Consider the following 11218-nt stretch of genomic DNA (forward strand, 5'->3'; position numbering starts at 1 on the left):
GAAAAAACATTTAATGAGGGAAGGAGAGTGAACAATAATATCATTACTGCGGACATAGCTAGTACACGAGAAATCGGCAAAAATCAGGTACTTGTATATCCAGTGTATGATAAATCCTTGGTGTAATTAAATAATACTTTTCGACATTGGACAAAAACATCGGACATTGTGGTACGTTGGCAGGGTTGTATAATTAATTGTTAGATAGACTGGCCACATTCTCCTAAATGTGTACACAAAAAAACAACAAAAAGTTTAAAAAGTCTGACAAGGCTAGGAAATTTTCAAAATTCTGGCTTTTCATTTCAACGTTTTTGTCTTTCTAAGCAAGGTGGGTAACTTTTTGGAAATGCAGTATAGATTCAAAATATGCTATTTAGACATTTCAAGGATAAATCATTAACCCAAATATTGACAAAGTGACACTTCAATTATGAAAATGAATGATATCATCACAAAATATGAGGTGTGTACACCTATTTACAAAAATTTCTTTTTCATGCTCGATAGGATGCTGACTGTGTTAAGTGGATATAGACTGTTTGCAGGTTCTGATCTTTCCCATAATGGCGGGCACGGGCAAACGGAGCATGTCTTTGAATCATTACACATTTTTTTTTACGAAACTAGTTTTCCCAAGCAGTCTCAATGTTTCTTAAGAAATCAGCCTTTTGAGCCTTAAATGTTTCTTACATATTTCCAAACTTTGTCAAGCTTAAAGGACGCATGTCGATAATTGCGAAGCGAATATACATGAGCGAAGCAGTTTTGCTATAGTGTGCATGTACCTTTAAATTCTATATACCCAGGGGAGCGCAAGACGAAAACGAAAATTTAGTTCCCATCTGTTAAATGTGGGTTAAGTATTCAGATCCCGGTTGTTTTCGTCCAGGTAAGAGGCGTTACAATATCGGTTTGGTAGATTGTATTTAGGATGGCTTCGTCGAGAAAAAGAACCAATCTACGGCGCCGAAGATCTCCGAGTCAGGGCAACTTCCATAAAAGATATTCCGTCGTTCCCGTACATTTTTAGCTTCTTTACTCCCGCTCCATATCAGAAAGCTGATTGGTTCGGAAAACCAGAGCGCGGTCGAAGCGTTCAAAAAACTCAAACTCTCTCTCTGCTCCCTTTTAAGAAGTCGCTGCATTGACTCGAGCATTGAAAAAACAGACACTTTCGAACCTTCGAATCTTTCCAATTTCGAATGTTTACTTTTTTTACTTTTTTGTGAGAAATAAAACTGAAACGTTGAATGTTTTGAAAAAGTTGGTGGTAAGATGTTGGAGGTGTAAGATGTTGGTTGAAAAGAAGAAGCTGAAACTGTAGCAAAGAGAAAGAACAGAAGAAAGAAGATGGGAATTTTTATTGTTTCATCTGGTTTCATTGACAAGACAGACTCAACAGAGTTGTTGTGTCATTTCCAGAAAAGGAAAGCTGAAAAATGACCTGCATACGTGGTGAAAAAACCTTTTTTGCAAAGCAGCGAATATAACTATAAGAGAGTGAGCAAGAACATGGACTTGGCCTTTTTGCATGCTTTGAAATGGGGACGAACATATTCAAGTTATGGATAATCTGGAAGAATTTATCCCTTCTCTTATTCAGTGGAAAAGAGAACTGATTGTTTGTCGTTGTTCTTGAAATCTTGACTTGGCTGCTCGAAAATATGTGGGCTATGGTTGCTTGCTGTTATAAATATGCATTTGATGGCCAGGATAAAGTAACTATTGAGGAAACATATGATTGTAAAAAGGATTTTAGAAATTGCTGGAAATGAAAATGACTTGTAAAATATCGAAATATGTGTCCATGAACAAATCTTGACAGTTATCAAAACATGATATTATGGATATTTATGATGTACTTTTAACTGTTTTAAATTTCTGTGCTACAGCTGATAAAATTATTCTAATGTGAAGAGTTTGCTCCTAAATCAATGGTAAGACTGTCAAACATTTGTCTCCAGCAGATTTAAGATTAAAAACCCTAACCACTTTGGAAAATACAGCCATTATAAAAATGTTGAGGTTTTTTGCTAAATTGTTGAATCAAACCCTGGTCGAAGGAATTGTAGGAATCTTCTTAAATTTTAGTTCTTTTTCTCTGGTTTTTCTTTATATTTATCTTTAAGATTTTATACCACTAATAGTTTTATTATAATTATAGAACCTAAACTTTTAAATTTTTGTGTATAAATAATGATGTAACTTGATACAATATTTCTAACTCGTAACTGGGTATGGTTATTAAAGATTAATTCCTCAGTACAGTATTTCACATCCCTGTCTCAATAGACCGAGTGGTGTTTAAACCGGATAGTGCTTGACCCCGAGGATTCTTTTTTTTGATTGGGTTTTGGTTTTATGCAAGAGACTCTAAAACAAAGACTAGATTTGATATCAACATTTACATGTAAAAATCTTCGAAACCATGAATACTATCATCGAGTCACCAATCATTTACTGAGGAAAGTCTGTCTACCCTGGAATTCTAACAAATAAAAAACTATTTATGGCAGGGGGGATTCGAATGTTTGTTTTTATTGAAACATTCGAAATTCGAAAGATTCGAAAGTTCGATTTTTGAACACGAGGAATTTAAAACCGGAAGTAAAATGAGTCAAAATAAAAACCAAAATTAAAAATAATTTACTTTTTAGGTTTAGGTGGAAAAGCTTTCCCGAACAAAAGACGCGATTTTAAAATTTTCTTCGAATATTTTTTACTTACCTTACATGAGTATTAGGAGACGTGTAATTAAGTGAATTAACACGAATTGAGAAATTTCATGTTAATTTCAAGGCCGTTAAAGTCCATACTTATATTCATGTAATAAGGTATAAATCATTTTTGTTTGGTGAGACCCCGAAAAAAGAACTTATCGGGCTCATTCAATACTTTCTATCTTTTTGCTTGCAACTTGCGAATTTAGTGACCTGCCTCGATCGCTTCGCAACTTTTATACATATACGGCTTGTACAATAGTCTAATTGACTAATCTACAGTACTTTCCTATCTTCTATATTGATTTTCTGACTTTCTCAAGAGTTTCTAACTGTTATGCATAGTGGGCACCCCCCCCAGGATTCTGGGGGGGGGGTTGACGATTTTCAAATTTTTTGAATCAGGTGGGGGTTGAGTTGATGAAAAAATTCAGGTGGGGGTAACTCTATACAGGTGGGGGTGGAAATTTTCAGGTGGAGTTGTGTAGTTTTGAGTGTATCTTTTAGTTGAACAAAAAAAGAAAAACTTTGAAAAAACTATATATACAGGCTTGCAAGAAAAAAAAAATTTATTTCTTATCCTCCAATCTCCTCCTTTCCAGTTCATAGTCATCAGGGGACTTGACTGGCATTTTGAGCGTTCCTAAAAGGAACAAAATCTCCAAATTTTTTTTTGGAGTGGATTTTTCAGGTGGGGGTTGCCCAAGAAGGTCGGGGTTGAGTAGTCTTCAATTTTCAGGTGGGGGTAAGCCTATGCAGGTGGGGGTGACCTTTTTTAGGTGGGGGTTCGAGGGGTGTTGCCCACTATGATTATGTATGTATATTTCTGGAACCTTGATTGGAAGGTTCTTAAAAAAAAACGAATTAAAAAATGCTATTTTCTCATTCTCAGCCTCAGCATGTTTCTTAGATGTTTCTTAGTTTTTAGGCATTCTGAGCCCCATGTTTCTTAAAAGTGTGTTTCTTAAAAAAAAAAAAAACGTGTATTCTTTGTTTAGGGCCTATTTGTTTCATCACTATTTTTGCTATGTTTACTACAAGTGCACTCGATTCAATTTTTTCTGTCCAGATCTGTAGCACTTTTTGTAAATAAACTTGCAAACTCCCTTTTAGCAAAAATAGTAAAAACATCAACCTTCTGCAAGCAAAGCAAAGTTTGCAATTTCTTCACAGTAAAAATTGCATCTAAAAGTAGACTGGATCATACTTTCTTAGCCTGATTGCCGATTTTAAACCAATGAAATTAGAGAAGTGAAGAGCTGAAACTGTAGCTTGCTCCACGCACGGGTCTATATCTGAAATCAAAATAGCAGTTGTTTTCATAATGGCGGGATGGTGGTCACACAACCGTAAAAAATAAACAGTGGATTGAAAATTACTTTTCAAAATTCAAAGTACAACCAGGGATCATAAAGATGGCAGACAACAAAACTTGCAATATTTACTATCATTTTCAAAGTTTTCATGGGATTTCATAGCACTTTTAGCAAATAGCATCTACAGCATTTATAGTAAGTGAAACAAATAGGCCCTTACTTAACCCACATTGAGTCATGTTCAAGTTTTTTAATGTACCCTTATTGAAATCATAGCTGTCAAGTCTCCCACATTGGACGGGAGACTCCCGCATGCCAACGTTTTCTCTGCATTTTCAGGATTTTCTCCCGCATCTCCAAAAATTTTCCGATTTCCTAAAAAAAAATTCAGATTTTGTAAAGGCGACATGGCAAAATTTCCTGAATTTGGGGGACCAAACATTCCCTGATTTCCCTTATTTCTCAAAAAAAATTTCCAATAAAATCAGACTTTGCAGGGAAATTCCCTCAATTTCCTGATCTTTCCATTCGGAAAAATTGGATTACCGGGGAGAATTTTTCCGACCTCTCCCGCATTTTTGCGATGCAAAAAGTTGACAGCTATGTGAAATTTTTATGTCAAAATTCAGCAACGCGGTAGGGCCAATATCCTGGGGGGCGAAAGTAAGGGCCGCTTTAAGGTTAACACATGCCCGCGCACATTTAGTTTGGCAAATTAAAGATGGCGGCATAAGATTCTGTTGATTGCTGACTTTGATTCATCGAGATTTAAAAATCCGACAAAATTTACTAACGACCGACCGACTGACAGACCGACCGACTTGATTTGAAGATGTTTTAGGACCAGAATGGAACATATTTTTGATTGCCGCCTAATGACCTGTGACCTGTGTTTTTATCTTATTTATCTTATTTATCCTTTATGTTTAAAAATCACCTAAATATGTATATACCGTGAGATTGGGTAATGTTAGGGATAGTTGAGTCAAAAATCTTGGAACGTAGGAATCTTGTTGATTGTTGTTCAAGCTAAAAACACAAAGTTCAAAAACTAAAAATATGTACATAGGCCTATGAAAGAAAAATGTCGACTAGGTAAAATAATGTACAAGTAAAGAAATCGCTTCATAAAAATATGTCTTAATCTGACTTGGGTATATATAAACTAGGGAAAAATATCACCATATGAAAGAACGATATATACATGAAATTACTTACAAAATATTGTCCAAATACTATCCCCAAATGTTCGTGACTCCAAGTAAAAGTAAAATCAACTCTGTAATAAATTCAGATCTCATGAAAGTAAAAGTATTTTGCTCACATCTCGAGAATGAAAATCTCACTCACGTCTCTTGTAAAAGTAATTCTGATCTGATTTGAGTGCGTGAAAAAGGCGTAGAAAAAATGATACTTTATGAAAAACGTGATAAGGTAATTAAAGTTAATTATCATCTTGTCATTATCGAGCTCATACGTCACAACCAAAACAAATCAGTTATAAGCACATTATCCAAAACACTCCCACCCAAAAGGGGAAGAACCGAGAGTTCATTCAGTCTATCAATCGGACTATTCAGCTCATTATGTACAACACGGTGGTAGTCGTACCAAAATTCGTGGCGAACTGTGAAGATGACCGTCGAACCGTTGATGATTTGATGTAGGTGAACATCTGATGATTCCCTCATGTTCAAGAGACAAACTTCTGATGATAATGCCTGGTTCCAGGCGAACGACTGATGATTGCGTCACGTTCAATGAACTTCTGTGATAGCACTTTGTAGAAACAAGGCGAACAATTGGTACAGGGCCTTGTTTCATTGATGGTAACTTCAAAGTTCAGGGGCGAACTTCTGATGATAGTGCCCTAGCAAAGCAAGGCGTTTCATTGATGACTTCAAGTTCAAGGGCGAACCTTTGTGGATAGTACCTTAGCAACGTAAGGTGCACAACTGACGACTTCAAGTTCAGGGACGAACTTCTGTTGATAGTACCTTAGCAACGCAAGGTGTACCATTGATGACTTCAAGTTCAGGGACGAACTTCAATTGATAGTACCTTAGCAACGTAAGGTGTACAATTGATGACTTCAAGTTCAGGGACGAACTTCTGTTGATAGTACCTTAGCAACGTAAGGTGTACAATCGATGACTTCAAGTTCAGGGACGAACTTCTGTTGGATAGTACCTTAGCAACGTAAGGTGTACAATTGATGACTTCCAAGTTCAGGGACGAACTTCAATTGATAGTACCTTAGCAACGTAAGGTGTACAATTGATGACTTCAAGTTCAGGGACGAACTTCTGTTGATAGTACCTTAGCAACGTAAGGTGTACCATTGGTGATATTTATTAACGCAACGTAATAAGCATATGTCTTTGCTTAACTCGATGACAGGGCAATCGTCAATTGGATGAGGTTCCGTCTTCCAACAAGCCTAGGCTACCGGTTGGCCTAGTGTATATCGAATCGTCGGACGTCTTGACTTTTGCAATCCTTGTGATGCCATCATCTGATGTGATGACACTAACAACGCGTGCCAATGGCCATTTGTATCTTGGGATGTCCTTTTCGCTGATGACAACTAAATCCCCTTCTTTAGTGTTCCGTATTGGATGGCGCCATTTAGCTCGTTCGTTGATTGTAGGTAGGTACTCCTTTGCCCATCGCGTCCAAAATTCGTCAAGTGTTGATTGGACCTGCTTCCATTTGCTCTTCAGGTTGTTTTGTTGAGGGTTATAAATGATTGGAAGATTGGGTGAAGCTCTTCCTAATAGAAAGTGGTTAGGGTGAGAGCTTCAAAATCGTTGATGTCGTCACTCAGTGGTGTGAGTGGTCGCGAATTGATAGTTGATTCAACTTCAAGGAGGAACGTGTGAAGTGCTTCCTCAGTGAAGATTCTGTCTTTGATTACTGATCGTAATGATTTCTTTGTGAGCTTAACCATGGATTCCATAGCTCCACCCATCCATGGAGCTACAGGTGGATTGAACTTCCACACAATGTCATACTGTGAAAGCTCATCTTGGATTCGTTTCTGGTCCCATTTTGCAAGAGCTTCTCGTATCTCTCTTTCAGCTCCCACAAAGTTGGTTCCGTTATCACTCCTGATGGTTTTTGGATTGCCTCTCCTGGCTCGAAAACGTCGGAGTGCTAAGATGAAGCTGTCAGTTGATAGGTCTCCAGCTAGTTCGAGGTGTAAAGCTCGTGTAGTCATACACGTGAAGAGAGCACCATACCTTTCAGCGGTGCCTGCAGTTCTGCGAGTTCTACGTCCTTGTTTTACATTGATTGGTCCAAAGTATTCGACTCCAACATTCTCAAAAGCGTGTGATCCAACTGAAAGTCTCTCCTTTGGAAGGTCTGCCATCATTGGATGTTTGGTTTTGATCGTCTCTCTCCTGCAAACAAAGCATTGATTTAGCACTTTCCTGACCTTGCTCTTTCCTTTCAAAATCCAATACTTCTCTCGCACAAGGGCAAGAGTGGCATTTCTTCCACAGTGGTGGTTGACCTCATGTACATGGCGTATGATGAGCTCGCTTATTGGATGTTCGTTGGAAAGAATGACTTGATGCTTGGACTGGTTGGGTACGTCACACTTGGAAATACGTCCTCCAACACAAACGAGGTTGTGTAGAATGATTGGTGTGAAACTTGAAAGTGTCTTTTCATCCATTGAGTGCTGCGATTCATCTTGGGCAATTCGACATAACTCCTTGGTAGCGTTATTGAGGTCCTCAACATCAAGGATTTCTTTGTTGATTGACGATTCACCATTACGTTTTACCTCTACCCATCTCCTTCTCAGCTTGAGGATTCAGGCGTAGCATCGTTTCAGCTTGGTCCAACTGGAAAATCTTTCCCAACTGATGACATTTGTTGATTCGTCAACTCTGATTTCGATATGGGCTGTGATGATCTCCATGAGTTCTTCGTCCTCCTCAGGTTCCTCAAATTGCCTGACCACCTTCTCCCTCAAGAATTCAGGTCCATCGATCCATGTCTTGGTTTCTTCAACACCAAAACATTTGGTTCCAATGTCTGCGATGTTGTGAGTTTTCCTGGTACGAAGCGCCAATTCTCAACTTCTGTCTTTTTACGGATTTCGTTTGTACGGTTCATTACGTAATTTGAGAATCTCTTTTGTTCATTCCGAATATAACTGAGTGTGACCTTTGAATCAGTCCACATGAAGGTCTTGTTCATGGGAAGATCCATTTCTTTGACGACACAATTTTTAATCCTGGATGCGAGGACAGCAGCTTGCAGCTCTAAACGTGGTGTTGTGCTTCCTTTAATAGGTCCTAACCTTGATTTACCGATGATGAAACTACAGTTGACCTCATCATCATCCATTGTCCGAAAGTAAGCAACTGCTCCAAATGCCTTCATCGAAGCATCTGAAAAGACGTGTAACTCGATTTCGGTAGCTGTAATCTTTGCAAAGTTGAACCATCTTGGTATGGAGATTTCTTTCAGTGACGAAAGTCCTTCTTGCCATTCTTTGAACTGTTCAGGATCCGTTCTGGAAGGGTTTCATCCCATCCAACCCTTTCTTTCCAAAGGGATTGAAGCATCAGTTTTGGTGCAATAAGGTAGGGTGCCAAGAATCCAAGAGGGTCGAATATCGAACACAAGAAACTCAGCAAGCCTCTCTTTGTCTCTTTACCTTCCTTGACTGGAACATTGAAGAAGAAACATCGTCGGTTGGATTCCACCTTACTCCAAGGGTTCTTTCTGATGGTAGTACCTTGAAGTCGTGGTTTGTTATTTTTGGCGATAAATCCTCCTTTGGAATTGCTTTCAAAATTCAGTATCATTTGAAATCCACTTTGTCAATCGAAAACCTCTTTCAGCGGTGATTCTGACAAGGTTTGAACAGGTGTTGACTGCTTCGTTTGTTGAATCGAATGATCCTAGGAAGTCATCCATGTAGAATTCTTCGGAACAGCTTTTGTGACAGCTGCTCTTTCATCCGATGTTAGCGATTGAGCACTTCTCCTTCTGGTACGTCTTGAATCTTATTAGCACATCCCTTCAATGCCCAATTGGCACAGCACGGTGAATCCTTTTTTCCGAAAGGGTGGGACCAGTATCTTAAACTCTGATATCTCTTCCTCATCATTTTTCCTCCACAAAAAGCGCAATGAATCTGTATCCTCTTCAGGTACAAGAACTTGGTGGAACATTTTTTCTACGTCACTCATCACTGCAATTTTTCCTCTTCGAAATTTCGATAGGACTGTGACCAGGCTGTTCAGTAAATCTGGTCCTTTGAGGAGTTGATCATTCAGTGAGGTTCCTTTAAACCTAGCAGATGCATCCCAGACGATTCGAATTTTACCCGGTTTGTTTGGTTCTAAGACAAAGTGATGCGGTATATAGTTCGTCTTGGATGACGTCTTTGCTGCTTCGTCTTTGGTCAATTCTTGGACGTGACCAATCTTTACATAATCTTCTAACTTCGAACTGTAGATTTGTTTGATTTCAGGTAATTTCTCTAATCTTCGCTCAGTAGACAGAAGTCTGGTGACCGCAAGTGGTCGATTATTCACGAGCTCCAAATCGTCACTTTTCCACAACATGCCCACTTCAAAATGATTGTTCACGAGTCTTGTGTTGTTCTTTAGAAGATGTAAGGCTCTCTTCTCATCCCGAGTAAGCAAGGCTTCTGAATCAGGCGTTGTCGCATAGGTTTCTTGACTCCAGAATCTTTCCAGCTTGGAGTCAAGGGATTGAACTGATATGTATTAGAGCAACCATCATTGCTACCAGACTTCCCTCCGAAGATAGTCCATCCTAGCAAAGTCCTCACAGCAATTGGTTCTTTTGAGCTTTCACCTTTATAAATTCGAGATGCAAGAGCGCTTCTGGTACGTCTGCACCGATTAGGATCTCAACGTCTTTATCGAGTGGTTGTGGTAAGGAAGCATCTCTGAGATGTTGGTATTGTTTTTTCTTCATTTCGAAACGTTGTAGGGTTTCTCTTGATGTTTAGAGACTCGACTACCCAAGCGTCCTCTACATGAACGCTGGAATCACATGATGAAAGAAGAAAGTTGACTGATCTTGATCTCATGGTTTGCTTTTTTTGTTAGAACGTTGCTGATAGAAACTTTCAGATTACTGTTGATATTTGGTAATTTCAATCGATCAACAAGGCTGGCACTGATTAACGTGGTATCAGAACCAGGATCTAGAAGAACATTCACCTTTTCTGATATATCACCGTTTGAAATGGTGACCGGCACGATCTGAAGGAAGGTTGTCCTTTTGGATTTTAGCATAATGAGATTCCCCTTCCTTAGTTCCTGCAAGTGGAGTTGTTTGTAATTTGGATCATGGAGTAACGTGTGGTGCTTTCGTTGACATTCTTTACATCTTGTTTGGCACTTGCAATCTTTGATGGAATGACCTTTTGAGAGACAGTTATAGCATAGATTTAACTTTCTTGCTTCTCCTCTCCTTTCAGCAATTGATTTTCTGTTTAAAGCGTTCACAACGCCAAAGCTTGTGGGGTTCATTGCATACGTAGCATACTGGGGTCTTTGAATCACCTTTTCCTCCCAAGTAATTGATTGCCCTTCCTTGCGTTTGTCTTTCCTTTTGTCTTTTGGTTTCTGTTCTTCTTGAGCGATTATGTCTGCAATGGGATTATAAAAACTCCTTGAGCTTGGAGTCAAGCCATGATTCAAGCTTCATCAGTGAAAGACTGGTATCCTCGTAATCTTTAGATGTCCGATAAAATGCCTTTCTCAAATTGTCAGGCAACCGAATGACAGCTCTGGACAGATTCTCGGCAGAGTGAATTGTACCCATATTACCAATCATCTTTAGCCATGTCACTGTTGATTTCAGGTGTTGGTGAAATCTTTTCAAGGAGGAACGATCATCAGAAGGTAACTGAGGTTTGTCAAGCAGGTCCTAAGCTTGGAATGTGTGACCACCGTCTTATTACCGAAAATCTCTTCAGGGTTTTCAAGGCAGTTGCGTAGAATATCCCAGAGGTTCCGATACATTCAACGCTCTTTTTGGCTTCACCAATCAAAATACTGAGGAGTCTTTCCATTCGATCGTTGTCGGTGAAGGAGAGTTTATAATGGACTCTGCGACTAAAATTTTCGACGAAGTCTGGCCATTTGGAACTGTCACCACTGAACTTAACTAGTTCAA

General features: G+C 38.9%; 1 protein-coding gene across 1 annotated transcript; it reads right to left on the minus strand.

Annotated features, from left to right (window-relative positions):
• Positions 1-6812: 6812 nt before the first annotated feature.
• On the minus strand, positions 6813-7721 carry LOC136811000 (uncharacterized). Its single transcript, XM_067067613.1, has one exon. It carries the CDS (start codon positions 7719-7721, stop codon positions 6813-6815), a length of 909 nt encoding a protein of 302 aa, XP_066923714.1.
• Between the last annotated feature and the right edge of the window lie 3497 nt (positions 7722-11218).

The sequence above is a fragment of the Clytia hemisphaerica genome, unplaced genomic scaffold (assembly GCF_902728285.1).
Source record: "Clytia hemisphaerica strain Z4C2 unplaced genomic scaffold, Clytia hemisphaerica genome assembly, whole genome shotgun sequence".
NCBI classification, from domain to species: domain Eukaryota; kingdom Metazoa; phylum Cnidaria; class Hydrozoa; order Leptothecata; family Clytiidae; genus Clytia; species Clytia hemisphaerica.

Bases quoted from the DNA above. Each gene is read 5' to 3' on its own strand.
- LOC136811000 (XM_067067613.1), bottom strand. From the start codon at position 7,721: ATGGATGAAAAGACACTTTCAAGTTTCACACCAATCATTCTACACAAC.